This window comes from Sus scrofa, chromosome 3 (assembly GCF_000003025.6).
Source record: "Sus scrofa isolate TJ Tabasco breed Duroc chromosome 3, Sscrofa11.1, whole genome shotgun sequence".
NCBI classification, from domain to species: Eukaryota; Metazoa; Chordata; class Mammalia; order Artiodactyla; family Suidae; genus Sus; species Sus scrofa.
In genome coordinates this window covers 25069038-25089912 of record NC_010445.4, presented here as the reverse complement: position 1 = coordinate 25089912, position 20875 = coordinate 25069038, and the positions used below count along the sequence as shown (strand labels likewise).

The window sequence follows — 20875 nt, the reverse complement described above, 5'->3', positions numbered from 1 at the left end:
ATCCACACACAAATATGCTACCAAAACCAGAAATTGTGAGGAGGGTACAAATGCAGGATACTAGTGTGCACTTGCAATTGAGAGACCATCAACTTAAAATAATTTTATATATATATATATCTATATCAAAACTGCAAACCAAAAATCTAAAATAGATACACACACAAATAAGAAAAAGTAATCCAAACATAATACTAAAGATAATCATCAAATCACAAGAAGAGAACAAGAGAAGGGAAGAAAAAAAGACCAACAAAAACAAATCCAAAACAATTAATAAAATGGCAACAAGAACAACATATCATTATTACCTTAAATGTAAATGGACTAAATGCCCTAACCAAAAAACATAGCCAAGCTGAATGGATATAAAAACAAGCCCAATATATATGCTGTCTTCAAGAGATCCACTTCAGTTCTTGGGACACATACAAATTCAAAATGAGAGGGTGGAAAAAATATTCTACCCAAATGGAAATCCAAAGAAAGCTGAAGTAGCAATACTCAATTCAGACAAAATAGACCAACCATAATGGAAAAAATAAAAATCATTTAAAAATTTTTAGGGAGTTCCCGTCGTGGCGCAGTGGTTAACGAATCCGACTAGGAACCATGAGGTTGCAGGTTCGGTCCCTGCCCTTGCTCAGTGGGTTGACGATCTGGCATTGCCATGAGCTGTGGTGTAGGTTGCAGACGCGGCTTGGATCCTGCGTTGCTGTGGCTCTGGCGTAGGCTGGTGGCTACAGCTCCGATTCGACCCCTAGCCTGGGAACTTCCATATGCCGTGGGAGCGGCCCAAGAAATAGCAAAAAAAGACCAAAAAAAAAAATAAATAAAAAAAAATAAATAAATAAAAATTTAAAAAAAGAAAATAAAAAAAGAATATTCTAAGAGGCAAAGAAGGACATTACATAATGATCAAAGGATCAGTCCAAGAAGAAGATATAACAATTGTAAATATATATGCACCCATCATAGGAGCACCACAGTATAAAAGGCCACTGCTAACAGCCATAAAAGGAGAAATTAACAATAACACAATAATAGTGTGGTATTTTAACACCCCACTGACAGCAATGGACAGGTCATCCAGACAGAAAATCAACAAGGAAGCACAGGCCTTAAATGATGCATTAGACTAGATGGACTTAATAGATATTTATAGAATATTCCACCCAAAATCAGCAGAATACACATTCTTCTCAAGTGCACATGGAAAATTGTTTAGGACAGATAACATTCTGGGCCGCAAATCGAGCCACCATAAATTTAAGAAAGTTGAAATCATCTCAAGCATCTTTTCTGACCACAATGCTATATGACTAGAAATCAATGACAAGAAAAAAAAAAAACCTGCAAAGAACACCAACGTGTGGAGACTAAACATGCTGCTAAACAACCAAAGTATCACTGAAGAAATCAAAGAGGAAATTAAAAAATACCTAGAAGCAAATGACAACAAAGACACCACAATCCAAAATCTCTGGGATTCAGCAAAAACAGTTCTAAGAGGGAAGTTTATAGCAATACAAGCCTACCTCAGGAAACAAGAAAAATCTCAAATAAACAACCTAACTAAAATGATTAGAGAAAGATGAACAGACAAAACCTAAAGTTAGCAGAAGGAAAGAAATCATAAAGATCAGAGCAGAAATAAATGAAATAGAAACAAAGAAAACCATAGAAAAGATCAAGAAACTAAAAGCTGGTTATTTGAAAAAAACATCAACAAAACCGATAAACCACATAGACTCATCAAGAAAAAAACGAGAGAGGACTCAAATCAATAAAATTAGAAATCAGAAAGGAAAAGTTATAATGGACATCACAGAAATACAAAGGATCATAAGAGAGTACTACAAGCAACCACATCCAATAAAATGGACAGCCTAGAAGAAATGGACAAATTCTTAGAAAAGTACAATCTTCCAAGACTAAACCAAGATGAAATAGAAAAGATGAACAGACCAATCACAAGTGCTGAAATTTGGAGTTCCTGTCATGGCTCAGTGGTTAACGAACCTGACTAGTAACCATGAGGTTGTGGGTTCGATTCCCAGCCTGGTGTTGCCATGAGCTATGGTGTAGGTCACAGATGTGGCTTGGATCTGGTGTTGCTGTGGCTGTGGTGTAGGCCAGCAGCTGTAGCTCTGATTCAATCCTAGCCTAGGAACCTCCATATGCTGCAGGTGTGGCCCTAAAAAGACAAAAGACCAAAAAAAAAAAAAATACAAGTGCTGAAATTGAAAGTGTGATTAAAAAACTTTCAACAAACAAAAGTCCAGGACCAGATGGCTTCATAGGCAAATTCTATCAAAAATTTAGAGAAGCATTAACACCTATCCATCTGAAATGATTCCAAAAAGTTGCAGAGGAAGGCACACTCCCAAATTCACTCTACGAGGCCATCATCACTTTAATAGCAAAACCAAAGACACCACACACAAAAAAGAAAACTACAGGCCAATATCATTGATGAACAGAGATGCAAAAATCCTCAACAAAATACAAGCAAACTGAATCCAGCAATACATTAACAGGATTGTACACCATGACCAAGTGGGATTTATCCCAGAGATACAAGGATTGTTCAATATCTGCAAATCAATTAGTGTGATATACCGCATTAACAAACTGAAGAATAAAAACCGTACGATCATCTCAAAAGATGCAGAAAAAGCTTTTGACAAAATTCAACGCACATTTCTGATAAAAACCCTCCAGAAAGTGGGCATAGTGGGAATCTACCTCAACATGATAAAGGCCATATATGACAAACCCACAGCTAACATAATTCTCAATGGTGAAAAGAAAGAATTCCCACCAAGATCAGGAACAAGACAAGGATGTCTTCTCTCACCCCTACTATTCAACATAGTTTTGGAAGTCCTAGCCATGTCAATCAGAGAAGAAAAAGAAATAAAAGGAATCCAAATTGGAAAGGAAGAACTAAAACTATCACTGTTTGCAGATGATATGATTCTATACCTAGAAAATCCTAAAGACACTACCAGAAAACTATTAGAGCTCATCAATGAATCTGGTAAAGTCACAGGATACAAAATTAACACACAGAAATCGACTGCATTTCTAAATACTAACAATGAAAGATCAGAAAGAGAAATTAGGGAAATGATCCCATTTACCATTGCATCAAAAAGAATAAAACACCTAGGAATAAACCTACCTAAAAAAACAAAAGACCTGTACTCTGAAAACTATAAGACACTGATGAAAAGAATCAAAGAAGACACAAATAGATGGAAAAATATATCATGTGCTTGGATTGGAAGAATTAATATTGTCAAAATGGCTATACCACCCAAGGCCATCTACAGATTCAGTGCAATCCCTTTCAAATTACCAATGGCACTTTTCACAGAACTAGAACAGTTTGTTTGGAGGCACAAAAGACACAGAAAAGCCAAAGAAATTCTGAGAAAGAAAAATGGAGCTAGAAGAATCAGGCTCCTTGACTTCATACTGTACTACAAAGCCACAGTCATCAAAACTGTGTGGTACTGACACAAAAAACAGAAATATAGATAAATGGGACAGGATAGAAAGCCCAGAATTAAGCCCTAAAATCAACAATCTGTGACAAAGGAGGCAAGAAAATAACAATGGAGGAAAGAGAGTCCCTTCAATAAGTGGTCCTGGAAAAACTGGACAGCTATATGTATAAGAATGAAATTAGAACACTTCCTAACACCGTACACAAAAATAAACTCAAAATGGATTAAAGACCTAAATATAAGACTGGATACTATAAAACTCATAGAGGAAAATATAGGCTTAACACTCTCTGACATAAACTATAGCAATATCTTCTCAGATCCACCTCATAGAGTAATGATGATGAAAACAAAAATTAAAAAAATGAGACCTAATTAAACTTAAGTTTTTGCACAGCAAAGGAAAAATTAAACAAAATGAAAAGACAATCCACAGAATATGAGAAAATATTTGCAAATGAAGTGACTGACAAGGGATTAATGTCTGAAATATATAAACACCTCCTGCAGCTTAATAACAAACAACAACAAAAAACAAAAAACCCACAAACAACCCCATTAAAAAAATGGGCAGAAGATCTAAACAGACAGTTCTCCGAAGAAGACATACAGATGGACAAAAAACACATGAAAAGATGTTCAACATCACTGATTATTAGAGAAATGCAAATCAAAACTACAGATGGACAAAAAACACATGAAAAGATGTTCAACATCACTGATTATTAGAGAAATGCAAATCAAAACTACTATGATGTCTCGCCTTACCCCAACCAGAATGGCCATCATCAAAAAGTCTATAAGCAATAAATGTTGGAGAGGGTGTGGAGAAAAGGGAACCCTCTGACACTGTTGGTAGGATGTAAATTGGTGCAACCACTGTGGAAAACAGTATGGAGATTCTTCAAAAACTAAAAACAAAATTACCATTTGATCCAGCAATCCATGACTCGAAAAGATACAGGTACCCCAATGTTCACTGCACCACTATATAAAATAGCCAAGACATGGAAGCAACCTAAATGTCCACTGACAGAGGAATGGATAAAGAAGATGAGATACATATACACAATGGAATATTACTCAGCCATAAAAAGCAATGAAATAATGACATTTGTAGCAACATGGATGGACTTAGAAATTATCATGCCGAGTGAGGTTAGACAGTGAGACACAAACATTACATGCTATCACTTCAATGTGGAATCTAAAAGAAAAATACAATGAACTTATTTGCATAACAGAAATTGAAAACTTATGGTTACCAAAGGAGAAAGGTTGGTGTGGGAAAGAATTGGCTAGGGGTTTCGGATGGAAATGTTCTAAAATTAGGTTGTGATGATGGTTGTACAATTATACATATAATAAAGTTTAAAAAATCAAGTTGGAAGGAAAAATATATGAAGCAAATATTAGCAGACATAGGGGAGAAATTGACAAAAAAACAATAATAGCAGGAGACTTTAATAACACCCTACTCACATCACTAGACAGATCATTCAGACAGAAAACCAGTAAGCAAATAGTGGTCTTAAATAACACATTAGACCCACTGGAATTAATAGATATTTATAGGATATTCCATCCCCAAATAGCAGAATACATATTATTTTCTAGTGCACATGGAATAGTTCTTTAGGATTTGTCACATGCTAGCTCATAAAAAAGTCTCAAGAAATTTAAGAGGGTAGAAATTATATCAAGGATTCTTTTCTGACCACAATGTTATGAAACTAGAGGTCAATTATAGGAAGAAAAAATGGTAAAAACACAGACATGTGCAGACTAAACAACATACTACTAAAAAAACAATGAGTCAATAAAGAAATCAAAGAAGAAAGCAGAAAACATCTTGAGACAAATGAAAAGAGAAACTCAACTTTTTAAAATCTATGGGACGCAGCAAAAGCAGCTTTAAGAGAGCAGTTTATAGTGATACAGGCCTACCTCAAGACACAAGAAAAATTAAAAAAAAAACAATCTAACCTCCCAACTGAAGAAATTAGAAAAATAACTAAGCCCAAAGTCAACAGAAGGAAGGAAATAATAGAGACCAGAGAAAAAATAAATAAAAAAGTTAAAAAAGTAGAAAAGATCAATGAAACTAACAGCTATTTTTCCTTTTTGAAAAGATAAAACAAAAATGATAAGCCTTTATCCAGGCTCACCACACAAAAAAAGACAAAAGTAAAATAGGAAGTTAAGGAAGAAAAATCACAATAGATATCACAGAAATACAAACCATTGTAAAATAATATTATGAACAATTATATGCCAACAAATTGGACAACCTAGAAGAAATAGATAAATTCCTAGAAATATACAACCATTCAAGACTTAATCAGGAATAATAGACAATGTGAATAGACTGATCGCTAGTAGTAAAATTGAATTGGTAATCAATCTAAAAGCTCCCAGCAAACAAGAGTGCAGGACAGGATGGCTTCACAAGGGGAATTCTACCCAATATATAAAGTACAGATAATATGTATCCTTCTCAAACTATTCCAAAAAATTGAAGAGGATGGAGCACTCCTAAGTTCATACCATGAGGTCACCTGATACCAAACCCAGATAAAGATGCTACAAAAAAAGAAATTTACAGGCCAGTAATTCTGATGAATATAGATGTAAAAAATTCTCAACAAAACATTAGCAAACTGGGAGTTCCCACTGTGGCTCAGCAGGTTAAGAACCGATTATACTGTCAGTGAGGATGTAGGTTCAATAATTGGCCTCACTCAGTGGGTTAAGGATCCAGCATAGCTGCAACGTGTGGCATAGGCTGCAGCTGCAGCTCTGATTCAACCCCTAGCCCAGGAAATTCCGTATGCTGCAGGTATGGCTGTGAGAAGAAAAAAAAAAGAAAAAGAAAAGTTAGCAAACTGAATTTAATCATATATAAATGGTCATACACCATGATCAAGTGGGATTTACTCCACGGATGCAAGGATGTTCCAATAGCCACAAATCAATCAATGTGATACACACATCTACCAAAGGAAAGATAAAAAACACATGATCATCTCAGTAGATGCAGAAAAAGCATTTTACAAAATTCAACATTTATTCATGATAAAAACTGTTATTAAAATTGGTATACAGGGAATGAATATATCTGAACATAATTAAGGACGTTCATAAGACATCCACAGGAGTTCCCGTCATGGTGCAGTGGTTAACGAATCCGACTAGGAACCATGAGGTTGTGGGTGTGGTCCCTGCCCTTGCTCAGTGGGTTAAGGATCTGGCGTTGCCGTGAGCTGTGGTGTAGGTCGCAGACGCGGCTCGGAGCCAGCATTGCTGTGGCTCTGGTGTAGGCTGGTGGCTGCAGCTCCAATTCGACCCCTAGCCTGGGAACCTCCATATGCCGCAGGAGCGGCCCAAGAAATAGCAAAAAGATGAAAAAAAAAAAAAAATAAGGCATCCACAGCTAACATCATATTCAATGGTGAAAATCTCAGGAAAAAGTTCAGGTTGCTCACTCTGGTCACTATATTTAACATAGTATTGGAAGTCCTAGCCACAGCAATCGGACAAAGAAAAGAAATAAAAGGCAGCCAAAATGGAAGGAAAGAAGGAATACTGTTGCTATTTGCCGATGACATGATAATATGTTTAAAAACCCTAAAGTCTCCACGAAAAAGTATTAGAACTGATAAATGAATTCAATAATGTTGTAGAATACAAGATTAATATACATAATTCTGTTGTTTTTCTATATATTAATAATGAAGGAGAAAGCAAGAAAACAACTGCATTTAAATTTCATGAAAAAATAATTTAAAAAATGTAAGAATAAACTTAACCAAGGAGATGAAAGTCTATACTCTGAAAAACTATAAAACGTGGTAAAGGAATTTAAAGACCACACCAAAAAAAAAAAAAAAGGAAATATATATCCCATGTTCATGGATTAGAAGAATTAATATATTGTGCTGGAGGGGGTTACCGCTGCCGCTGGGGTCTGGCTTCCTCTCTGGTCTCAGCCCTTTCATCACACAGATGCTCTCCATGACCAGCTTGACAGGACCTGGTGGGTTCTGCATTGATTTCACCAGGGAGATGTCTGCTGGGTTCAGGGTGTCCAGTGCAGCGAGTGCAGCCTCCAGCGCTGGCATCGCCTCTGCCAGGTCCCCTTCACATTCATCCTGCAAGCAGCACGGGGATAGAAAGGTTAAGTGCCTGGCGCCCAGAACACTGGGCTTCATAAAACAAGTTCTGCTCCTGGAGGAAGCAGTAGAAATGATAAGAGGTGCTTCCCTGCCCAGGGTTCCTCCAGGACATGCCCCTCCTGGAGGTCTGCGTGGCAAGGGTGGCTCTGATGACTGACAAGCAGCAGGGAGGCAGGCATGGCATTTTTGAGCTGTGGTTTGGATGCCTTGGACATTTGAGAATTTACCTGGTTTGTGATCTTAAAGAAGTCAAGCTTTTGCTTTTTAACAAATTCCAGAGATATATGCAGTGCATGACATCATACTCATTGATCAAGGATTGGTTTAGAGATGAAGTAAAGAATGAGGTAAAGAACTACTGGAGTTCCTGTTGTGATTCAGTGGTTAATGAACCCGACTAGTATCCATGAGGATGCAGGTTTGACCCCTGGCCTCGCTCAGTGGGTTAAGGATCCGGCATTGCTGTGAGCTGTGGTGTAGGCTGCAGATGTGGCTTGGATCCTGTGTTGCTGTGGCTGTGATGTAGGCTGGCAGCTACAGCTCCAATTTGACCCCTAGCCTGGGAACCTCCATATGCTGTGAGGACAGCCCTCAATAGACAACAGACAAAAGACAAAAGACAAAAAAAAAAAAAAAAAAAAAAAAAAAGAATGAGGCCTATGGTTGAGTGACAGATGGGAAGGGAGTTGGGTTAAGTTTGGGGAAGAATAAGGCATGAGGGCTGGGAGAAGTTCAGAGACAGGGTGAAGGTCTGGTATGTACTGTAGTTCGGAGATGGGGTAGGGGTAGAGTTGGGAAAGGGTGAAGTTTGGGGACAGGCTGTAGTTTAAGGGTGAGAAATGGGGATAGAGAGTAGAGCTGGGTAGTGACCTCCGGGAAAAGGAGACAGTTTAAATTTTGTATATTTTGTATATTTGTTTTCAAAACAAAACCAATACAATGGAATATTACTCCACCATAAAAAGAAATGAAATACTGGTTCATGCAACAACACAGATAAAGCCTGAGAGCACTATGCTAAGTTAAAGCGCCAGACAGACACAAAATACCGCCTTCTATATGATTCCATTCACATGAAATGTGCATTAAAGGGAAATCCATAGAGGCAGAAAGTAGATTAGTGGTTGCCAGGGGCTGGGGAGAGTGAGGAATGGCTAGTGACTGCTAATGGGTAGAGGTTTCTTTTTGGGTGATGAAAATGTTCTAGAACTAGGTATGGTAATGTTGTAAAACTTTACGAATCTACTAAAAAACTGAATATCACTATTTAAAAAGTGAATACTGGGGGAGGGGGATGGATGGGGAACTTGGGGTTAATAGATGCAGACTATTGCCTTTGGAATGGATAAGCAATGAGGTCCTTCTGTGCAGCACTGGGAACTATGTCTAGTCACTTATGACGGAGCCTGATAATGTGAGAAAAAAGCATGTATATATGTGTGTGTGACTGGGTCACCATGTTGTTCACTAGAAAATTGACAGAACACTGTAAACCAGGTATAATGAAAAAAATAAAAATCAGTATTTAAAAAAATAAAAAAGTGATTATTAATGGTATGTGAATTATATCTCAATTTTTTATTAAAAAGAAGAAATGATTTACAACGTTGTGCCAATTTATATAACTCGATTTTTGTTTTTAAAAGAAAGCTTACCGTTATAAGATTTTAGAACTGGAAGGGACTTTATAGGTTACAGTTGGCCCTCTGTATCTGGATTTGGAACCCCAGATACAGAGGGCTGACCGTAGGGTTGAATATCCATGGATTTTGTTACCTGCCAGGGGTTGGGGAGTCCTGGGCCCAATCCCCTGCAAATACCAAGGAACAGACTATGTAGCACCATATGTAGTACAGTGGAAATCCTTCTCCTTCAACAACAAAGCAAGGTCTCAGGAGGTAAGTTGAGTTAGCCAAGGTCACAAAGCTAGTTAGTCACTGAGCCAAGCTCTAACCTTGGAACCATGGCTCCCTACTCATGACTTTTATGTTAGTTTCCCAGTCCAGGGGATGGTCACACAGCCAGGACTAAAGTGAAACTTCACAAGAGAATGTCAAAAGCAGCATGTATTTATGAATGTAAGTCTATGTTCTACACATTTATTGTGATAAGTAAACAAAACAAAGGAAGTTCTACCTTCTTACATATGTGTGTGTGTACATGTGCTTATGTACAAGCATGTGTATATCATGGAGCCTTTTAGGTTTTTTTTCTATCTTCCCTTTTTAGGGTCGCACCCGCAGCACTTGGAGGTTCCCGGGCTAGGGGTCCAGTAGGAGCTACAGGTACCGGCCTACACCACAGCCATAGTAACACAGGATCCAAGCAACATTTGCAACCTACACCACAACTCACGGCAACGCCAGATCCTTAACCCACTGACCGAGGCCAGGGATTGAACTCGCAACCTCATGGTTCCTAGTTGGATTCATTTCCACTGTGCCAGAACAGGGACTCTCTTTCAGGTTTTCTACTTTTCCTAGAAACTTACAGCAATGTTTTATTTGGCTTCATTATATTAAAACAACTCCCCTCCCCTGCAAAAAAATGAGCCACACCGCACATCCTCAGTATCAAAGTGGAATGTCCTGCTTCGGATAGTAAGAATAGCTCAGACTCACAGGCAGCCCAGTTTGCCCCTTCCTCAGTCCTAGGGTATGTGCCAGAGTGTAAGGCAAGGGGGAAGCGCGGGGGCTGCCCCCTGCTGCTTCTCATGACCAGCTGAAGAAAGGGTTTGGTGGCAGGAGACCACAGGTGTTGGCTCGAGTAAAGCTCTGGATTCTCGGCAGGTTTCAGCCATCCCAGGTGCTCGTGGTGTCCTAGTACTGATAGTTCTGTGTCACTTTCTCATAATGTTCCAGAAGACGAGTGGCCCACATTCACATTATGCTTCTCACTGGCTCTACTTCTTTCCTAATGCATAAGACCTGGGTTCCAGCAAGCCTGTTTGTCAAGTGACTCAGAATGGCTCTAATTGTAACATCATCTTTAAGAGTAATTCTCAACCTGACTCTGCATCCGAGTCACTGAGGAGCATGTAGGGTGCCCTCTTTACCAGGCTCCACACCCAGAGATTCTGCTTCAGGTAGTCTGGGTGGGGTCTGGGCATCTGCAATTTTATTTTATTTTATTTTTTAATTTTTGCTTTTTAGGGCTGCACCCATGGCATACGGAGGTTCCCAGGCTAGGGGTCGAATTGGAGCTACAGCTGCTGGCCTACACCACAGCCACAGCAACTCGGGATCCTTAACCCAATGAGCAAGGCCAGGAATTGAACCCGCAACCTCATGGATACTAGTCAGTGTTGTTAACCGCTGAGCCACGAAGGGAACTTCCTACTTTATTTTATTTTATTTGTTTTATTTTTGTCTTTTTAGGGCCACACCCTCAGCATATGGAGGTTCCTAGGTTTGGGGTTGAACTGGAGCTGTAGCTGCCGGCCTACGCCACAGCCACAGCAATGTCAGATCTTAGCTGCATCTCTGACCTACTCCACAGCTCACGGTAATGCCAGATCCTTAACTCATTGAACAAGGTCAGGGATCGAACCTGCATCCTCTTGGATGCTAGTCAGATTCATTTCTGCTGAGCCAGAACGGGAACTCCAGGCATTTGCAATTTTAAAACTCCAAAGGTGATTCTGACACACAGCTCTGCTGAGAAACTCCAGAAAACACTCCGAAAACACTGGAAACAGGGCAGAAAGGAACAGACATCAAGGTCCAGTAGGGGAATGGTGACTGGATGGCTGAAGTGCCTACTCAATATGGTCATTAAAATGATTATATGACACTTTGGAAAAACATCTGCGATAGGCTATGAAGGAAATTAAAAAGCATGAAGCAAATCACAATTATGCTATGATTGCAAAACAAAACTAGCCAAGTGTACAGGCAGGAACTAGAAAAAAACTTGGAAAATTGGAAATGTGTTAAAGTTGAGCTGTTAAAAATTCTTTCATATATATTATTACTGCTATATCATTGGTTTCTAAAATAAAAAATATTGTAATTTTTCATTATTTTTTTTTTGTCTTTTTTTTTTTTGCTATTTCTTGGGCCGCTCCCGCGGCATATGGAGGTTCCAGGCTAGGGGTCGAATCGGAGCTGTAGCCACCAGCCTACGCCAGAGCCACAGCAACGCGGGATCCGAGCCACATCTGCGACTTACACCACAGCTCACAGCAACGCCGGATCGTTAACCCACTGAGCAAGGGCAGGGACTGAACCGCAACCTCATGGTTCCTAGTCGGATTCGCTAACCACTGTGCCACGACGGGAACTCCTTTTTTTGTCTTTTTAGGGCTGCACCTGCAGCATATGTAGGTTCCCAGGCTAGGAGCAGAAGCAAGAGCTGTAGCTGGCGACCTCGGCCACAGCCACAGCAACATGGGATCCAAGCCACGTCTGTGACCTACAGCACAGCTCATGGCAATGCTGTATCCTTAACCCACTGAGCGAGGCCAGGGATCAAATCTGCATCCTCATGGATGCTAGTCAGATTCATTTCCATTGAACCATGAATGGGAAATCTAATAAAAAATACTATAATTAAAAATGACCCCTGTGGCTTAGCAGTGCACAGAGCAGTGGGGCTGTCTGGGCATGTGAAGCACAGTGCTTGCTGATGAAATGTAATCAGCTCTGCTGTACTTCTGGCATCAACTATTATCTTCATGCGGGGGTGGGGGTGGGGTGGGGGGGGAGAAATGTTCCATTAGCTTAAAAAGAATAGATGATTTAAGCAAACCATTTTTCTTGTGAAGCAAGTATTTGGGGACTGACTCTTTTCCAGTCTCCTAGCATGAACCCCGCCCCACTGCAGAGCCTCTGCACCGCCGCAGGCACCACACTGGGTGCTCTCCCATGTTCTTTTATTTCTAGGGATGAGAAAAAATCAGGAGTCCTAATGTGGAGAAGGACTGCAGCCCTGAGAGGTTCAGGAGGGGTTTCTGGGACTCGCAAAAGCTTCCGGGAAACTTAGAGCAAGCACAGGTTTTTCTCCTCCTGACTCACCTCTAGGATGACACTCCCAGCACTTGGGGATGGGATGGCAGAGTATTAGACCTCACCCTTCACAACCGAAAAACCCAAGATGGTAATTTATTGCCCAGGAACGGGCGTGGCGGGTCATTTCCTTGTAAACCTGATGTTACCTCCCGCCTCCCTCCTGCTTCAGCAAGACATTGTTCCCCTGACACTGTAGGGCAGAGTCCTGTGCGTGAGGGCACCCACATGGGGCGAGAGACTGGCCTTTATAAAACAGGCAAGTCTGCTTGGTACAGGGTAAAGTACGATGGTTTTGGAGAATAGCTAACATGGGCTACTAAGCTCTGATTGTGGGATGGACACCTGCCATATGCTTTACGTGGTTTTTTTGGTTTGTTTGTTTTTTTGTCTTTTAGGGCTGCACCTTCGGCATATGGAGGTTCCAATTGGAGCTGTAACCAATGGCCTACACCACAGCCACAGCAATGCAGGATCCTTAACCCACTGAGCGAGGCCAGGGATTGAACCTGCAACCTCATGGTTCCTAGTCGGATTCGTTTCCACTGCACCACAAAGTGAACTCCTACATGTTTTTTTCCTAAGGTGAGGACACCAAGGTTGGGAAGGGACAGGACAGGGTACATGTTGAGCCCTGATGTGCCTGATCCTAGAACCATGGAAGAGTTGCAAATTTATATGCCTCTAGGGGCCAGGCCAGTGATATGAATGTGGCAAGTGGGCTGGCTGGGCCTTTGGTGACCTTGAACATATGAGGGGCAGCATCTATTTAAGGTTGCCAATGGAGGTAACCCAGGAATGCAGGTCCAATGTTGCCCTAAAGCTGAACTTTTTTTCTAAGAAAAACGGAAAATTTTGACTTTTTACTTGAAATCTTTTGATTTTTTTTTAAAAGTTGATAACTCTTTCAAATTTTAAAAAATACTGTCTGTGTTACAGTGTGTGAACACTGCCCAGCTGTTAGTTTTTGCAGCTTTTGGAACAATGGTCAAATGCAAGGGCTTGGGAATCAGAGGGCTCTAGATATGATCCTGATCCAGTCACGCTGTTGCTGCGTGACCCTGGACAAGTCATTTAAGTCCTCGTACCATGATTTTCTCAGCTGTAAACTGGGAAGGATACCATTTGCCTTGCAGGGCTGATAGGATGATAAAAGTTAATGTAAATCAGGTAGAGGAGAAGGCAACCTCCCTGAGAGAAGAACGTTTGTCTGATTCACTTCTATTTCCATGGCCCAGAAAAGTGCCAGCACAAAGTAAGTGTTCAATAAATAGTTGTTACATAAGGGAGTTCCAAAGACACCATAATAGTGCTGAGAAGTAGCAGCTTTTATTATCATCGTGTCATAGATGGCAAATCACCTGCTACTCGTGTGCCTGGTGGTCACTGTCCTTTATGGTTTTTTATGGTTCCACCGGCCTCCTGCTCACACCTCTAGGACTTCGAGTAGCAAGTCCCTCTTATCCCAGGGCATTCCCTAAGGGACAACTGACACCGGGGACTAGACCCAAGGGGATCAAGAAAGGTCAGGCCTCAAGGCTTGGTGGAGAATAGCCAGTCTGGAAGGCCCATTCTTTAAACAAAAAGTGCCCCGTGACCTAGAAGTGAGACACGAGCTACTGTTTGTTCAAGCTCTTCTTGGAAGGAGGATCAAAGGAATTTTCTAACCAGGTGGGAACAGAGGGACAAGTATCTTAAGCTAAGTGCCTCGAGCCCTGGATTCCAATCCTACGAACAAGCCGTGCAGCTCTGGAAAGTCCTTTTACCATGGAACCTCGGGGGTGTTGACTTCCAGATGTTGTTGGCTCTCATTAGTAAGTCTAAAGTCAGTGTAATACTCCAACAGACCTGGGTACTTGAAAGCGCTTGGAGAAATATCACATGAATGCACATCATGTGAATGTTAATCAGGTTTTCTTTTAAGATCTGAATACAACCCTTCCCAGGACTGTTCCTCTTTGGTACAAGAATTATCGTCAAATGGGGTCCTCTAGGTTCAACATTCTGTTTTTTAATTTTTTTTTTTTTTTTAATGGCTGCACCATGGCATTTGGAAGTTCCTGGGCCAGGAACTGAATCCAAGCTGCAGCTGTGACTTATGCTGCAGCTGCAGCAACACCAGACCCTTTAACCCACTGTGCCAGACTGTGGATGGATCTCATACCTCCGAAGCAACCTGAGCTGCTGTGGTCAGATTCCTAACCCACTGCGCTACAGTGGGAACTCCAACATTCCTTTATTTGACAGATATTTATTCCACACCTGGGACATGCCAGCCACATTTGAGGAAGAACATGAGGGAAGTGGAGGGGATGGCCAGAGGGACCAGCCAGTCCAAGGGCCCTGGGGTGGGACCATGCTTTGCGTGTGTTTGGGGAATAGCGAGGAGGTCAGGGTGGCCAGAGCAGTCAATGAGGGGAAAGTGACAAGAGATAAGGTTAGACCATGTTGGAGCTTGTAGGCCTCCACCCTATGTGAGATGGAGAGTAGTTGTAAAACAATAATGCTTCCTGGAGAGGGCCAGGTGTCATTTACTAGCGATGTGATGCTGGGAAAGCAAGCTTTCAAGCCTCACTTTTTACATCTGCACAATGGGTATGACCACGCACATTCTGTGGGACTCTGGTAGGCTCTAGTGGGATAACAGATGAATCCAGAAAATGCTGGGTTCCGAGTTTCCATTGTGGCTCAGCGGAAACGAATCTGACTAGCATCCATATGAGGATGTAGGTTCAATCCCTGGCCTCACTCACTGGGTTAAGGATCCGGGGTTGCCAGGAGCTGTGGTGTAGGTCACAGACGTGGCTCAGATCTGGCATTGCTGTGGCTGTGGTGTAGGCCGGCAGCTGCAGCTCCAATTGGACCCCTAGCCTGGGAACCTCCGTATGTCACATATATGGCCCTAAAAAGCAAAAAGAAAGACAGACAGAAAGAAAAGGCTGGGTTCCTCCCAGTAATGCATACCTTGATTCCTTGAGCAATGGCGGCAGCAGCATTGGCTTCTTTTTCATCTGCCTGCACCAGAAATTTCTTGGCATCAGCTTTTCTCGTCTCCTCCTCAATTTTCACCATCATCTTATCAGTCTCCTCGGAGGTCTGGATAAGTTGGGGTTGGAGGGCAGTCAGTTCTATTTGCATGACTGCCACCTAGCAAGGAGAGAGGGTGGAAGGGGGGCAGGGTCAGTTTGGTCAAAGCCAAAAATGGCACAGCTGGTCAAAGTTGAAACAATTCTCTAACCTATGATAGATACATGCAGAAAATACTATTTTATTTTATTTTTTTTTTCTTTTTAGGGCCATGCCTCTGGCATATGGAGATTTCCAAGTTAGGGGTTGAATTGGAGCTGTAGTCGCCAGCCTACGCCACAGCCACAGCCACAGTAATGCAGGATTCGAGCCATGTCTGCAACCTACACCACAGCTCACAGCAACGCCGGAATCTTAATCCACTGAGCGAGGCCGGGGATCGAACTGGCGTCCTCATGGATGCTAGTCAGATTCGTTTCCACCGAGCCACGACAGGAACTCCTAAAATACTAATGATTTTAATGGTACTGGGTACATATTTGTTGGCTGGAGTTTCTCTCTTTATCTTTCAGTACTTAATTACTGAGTTCATATTATGTGCTGTAGTTAGAACACATACAGTGCCCCTCTGTAGGACCACTAGACATATGACGGTAAACTTATCATTTTAAATACAGATACAGCTTAAAAGATATTCCTCCTGCATCGAGCCTACACTCTCATGTTAGGGGCAAGACAGAACAAAAGTAAGTCAGGGGAAGAAAAAAACACCTTCCTTTTTTTTTTCTTTTTTTCTTTTTTTTTTTTAAGGTTATGAAGGAAACATACATGGCTGAGCTAGCTGGGAAAGAAGGAACTTCCAAGGCTATTTTTCCCAACAGTCTGATGCTCTCTAAAACATTCTAGCCAAGTAGTTTTCTGGCCACTGTTTGAACACTTCTAATGATGGGGAGCTCACTACCTCTCAGGGGAGTTGGATCGTTTTTAGACAACTAAGCACATTAGATTTTCCTGATAAAGAGCTGGAATTTACCCCTGCATGTAGTATTTCATCCACCGGGTCTGATTCTGCCTTCTAAGGGAGCTCAGATACTTATTTGAAGTTTCATGACTTCGAAATCATTGGTCTCCAGAAAGCCCACAAGTGAGAAGCCTCACAGCATGCTGTCCTGATTAGGAACACAGGCTCTCGAGTCATGCATGTCTAAGTTTGGTTTGGCTGGACCTCTTGTGCCAGCTACTCATGAGGCTGTGTGACTGTGGGCCAGTTGCCTGGCCTCTCTGGGTCTTTTGTGTATAATGTGATGATAACTGTACTTTCCTCATACACCAGGCACATGCTTGAGGAATGTTAAATGGGCACTGTCATTCCCTTTACTGGTCTAGACTGTCTCAGATCATTTTGCTGTTCCTCAGACCACACAGTTTGCTCAGCCACATCTGAACAGACTCCAATTTTCAATATCTCTCTAAAAGCTAAGGACCCTGAGTTCGACTCAGCCACAGCAGAAGTAGAGCAGCAAGGGCCACCTCTGCCATTCTCTCCCATCCCAGGGCTGCATGCTGGTGGGTCTGCTGTATGCAGTGATGGGCCAATCTACTGCAAACCATTCAGTTGCCTTAGTTCTTTATTGGTGCTGACAATTCATACCTTTTAAAAATGTTTCTTTTAGGATTTTTATTTTTCCATTATAGTTGATTTTGAAAATTCATATCTTATTATGGTTTGGTCAAGTGGTTCAAGCATAAATCAATAACTAATTCACATGCCAGACATTTTGCGAAGGGTTTATAGTTTTGTCAGCTCATTGAATTTTCATAATAGCCCTGTGAAGTGAAGACTATTACTATTAGTTGTTTGGGTTTTTGTTTGTTTGTTTTTACAGAAGAGGAAACTAAGGCCTTAAGAGGTAAAATAACATCTTCAAGGTTCTGTCGCTAAGAAGTGTTAAAGCTGGAATTTGAGCCTAGGGCTGCCTGGCTCCACAAACCCCTGCTCTTAACCCCTGCCTTATCCTGCCCAGTTCCCCACTGAGAAGTGCATAGCTCCAGGGCTGGGGAGAGGTGAGTGAGACACTAGACTTTGGCACGAAATTTAAGGGGGCTTCAAAAAGCTCTGTATGATAAATAGAGTTCTATTACCATGTTGTAAAAAGTTAAAATTAGTTTTAAAAGACCCACAATGAACCAAACATCAAAATCTTAAATACAGATTCTCGCAGGGCTGGGGGTAGGCTGAGGCAAGGGATCCAAGTTCCTACAAAGGCAGGTCAGATGCTGTCTTTATTTTGTTCTCTCTTAACTTCTGCCCCTGAACAAGTGTTTCACTGCCTCCACTTCATCCTGGATCTCTCTGTTCCTGTTCTGGTTTGGCAGTACTCACCTGTGAAGCTGCAAACTCAAGTTTCTGCAGGCCCGTCAGATAGCGGCTCCTCGTCATATCAACCTCTTGCCTCTTCTTATTCAGGAGCGTCTTGAAGGTTAGGATCAATTCCAGGTAGGAGGTGGGGGTAACATAGTTATGTCTGCGAAGTGTGTGGTAATAATCCATCGACAGATTCTTCACGCTCTCCTGAAAATACTGACACATTGAGATGACCCTGCCAAGGACATAATGGTGGTCAGGCAGGTGCAACTTCTTCCAGAGAGATCCGGCACAGCTTTGGCTCAAAGATAGGAGGAGGTGAGAAAGTCACGGACTATGGTCTGCGGGAATCTCAAATTCTCTGAAGCATGTCAACAGAGCCTCAAGCAGGTTTGGGGAGGTATATATTCTTACTAGAATGAGCTTTTGATTGGGTAATTTCTATCTTTGATCACTTCTGTGAATCATCAGGGCTTAAGCAGGAATTCTTAACTTTTGGCAATCTGGTGAAGCCTCTGGACTTGGCAGAATGTTTTAAAATGCATAAAATAATAAAATGCATAAAATAATAACACACACACATATATGATTACAAAGGAAACTAACTATGTTGAAAGAGTTTTCAAAATATTTTAAAAGCCAAAGTTGTGATATGATACGTGTGCTTTTATTGATGCATTAAATCAGCGGTCAGCAGACTTTTTCTGGTAAGGACCAGATAGTAATATTTTAGGCTTTGTGAGCCACATACTCTCAATAGCAACTCTACCACTGTGGGTTTGCATGGCTGTTTTCTAATAACACTTTACTTACAAAAATAGGCTGTGAACTGGACTTGGTCCATGGATCACAGTTTGCCGACTGCAGCGTTAAACAGTAAGATTGGACGGCAGGTCTAAAACTACCATCATTTTGAAGGAAATGATATATAGAGGGATCTGGGATGACTGAACATGTTACGAAAATAACTGTGATTCCTACTGGTAGCAAAGTCACCAGGTCCTACACAATTCTACCGAGGTTTCTTGACTACATTCGTCAAATGCAAAATATCAGTGAGATGTCAGTGAAAATGAAAATGGAATTTTTCCTCATTCACACTCACTGACCTTTTGAATTCTATTCATGAATCTATGGACCCAGGTGAAGGGTCTTCTGGCCTAGAGAACAAAGGTGAAAATTCTTAAAATGGAATTTAAAGCCATGAACATTCTGACCACTGCTTATTTCTTCACAGTCTTCATTTACCTGCTGTGTACGGGTACCTGCTAGGCACTACGGATATAGAAATATATACGACAGGTGACATGACCCCTGTCCTCATGTGACACCTAGAGTGGTCAACAGTCTTCTCCCTGCTCTTACTCTAGCCAGAATTCAGTGCTTTTTGTGTATATCTGTGTTTTATACAAAAAAAGAATAAAGTTTTTTTGTTTTTGTTTTTACACCAAAAACCCCTCACAATAATCAGTTTTCATCCCCTTGGCAGTAATATCCCTGTTGAGAATGGATGCTCTAGGACTACGGAAATAGTGGTATTCTTTTTTTTTTTTTAAATGTTAGCTATTGTTTTTATTCACTCACCTGACAGTATTTTTTTTTCTTTTTTTGCTTTTTAGGGCCACACCCATGGCATATGGAGGTTCCCAGGCTAGGGGTCCAACTGGAGAGGTAGCCACTGGTCTACACCAGAGCCACAGCAACACTGGATCTGAGCCGTGTCTGCAAACTACACCACAGCTCACAGCAATGCCAGATCCTTAATCCGCTGAGCGAGGCCAAGGATCGAACCTGCATCCTCATGGATACCAGTCAGGCTTGTTACCGCTGAGCCACAGTGGGAACTTCTAAAATAGCTGTATTCTTTTATCCAGGTTCTCACAGCCAAGATAACAACTGTGAACCATGCAATGTTATTCCTTTTTGGTAAAGGTGCCTTATTAAATATCTAATTTAATGTGATTTAAAAGTATATGTTCTATCCATAAATTGATACATCTTTTTTTTTTTTTTTTTGTCTTTTTGCCATTTGTTGGGCCGCTCCTGCGGCATATGGAGGTTCCCAGGCTAGGGGTCCAATTGGAGCTGTAGCCACCAGCCTACGCCAGAGCCACAGCAACACGGGATCCGAGCCGCGTCTGCGACCTACACCACAGCTCATGGCAATGCCGGATCGTTAACCCACTGAGCAAGGGCAGGGACCGAACCCACAACCTCATGGTTCCTAGTCAGATTCATTAACCACTGCACCATGACGGGAACTCCGATACATGTTAAAACAGTAAGAATCGAGCCATTATCTAGATTTTCATATGAAATAACTGGGGTACAAAAATGCAGCTAACACTTACTCTATACGAATATTGTCATCGAGCTCCACATCTTCTAGAAATTTGTTCGCCACCAACTCCAGGGCATCTGTGGGCCAAGACTGGAACCAGTCAATTGTGCAGCAATTGATCAATGATGGGAACATCCGCAGACGGTTCCGGAAGGTGTCCCCAATTGGGCTCATAGCTAAAGAAAAGTAGACTCTGTTAGTTCTCTTTCTCCAAGAAGGCTGAAAGGGACAGGCAGGTCTTTCCAAGGATTCTGGTGGGGTAAGGGAGCAGTCATGCTTCCTGCTATCCCTTCAGGGTGTATCTGGGAATAGACACGATGGGTGCCTGGGGAGCACAGGGGAACTGTGGGATATTTTCAGGCACCTTTGTGATGGGGATACAGTTTATTACAACAGCCTTCTGGCTGGTCTCCAATATCGATATTATCTCTTTCCAGGTCTTTGGG

At 41.5% G+C, this 20875-nt stretch overlaps 1 protein-coding gene across 1 annotated transcript in view; it reads right to left on the bottom strand.

The window, feature by feature from the left end:
- DNAH3 (dynein axonemal heavy chain 3) overlaps positions 1-20875 on the bottom strand; it is a 215858-nt gene that overhangs the window by 37105 nt on the left and 157878 nt on the right. Inside the window, 4 exon segments of the mRNA XM_021086503.1 lie at positions 7468-7666; positions 15661-15843; positions 18107-18323; positions 20440-20605. Coding sequence (XP_020942162.1) covers positions 7468-7666; positions 15661-15843; positions 18107-18323; positions 20440-20605 — 765 coding nt within the window.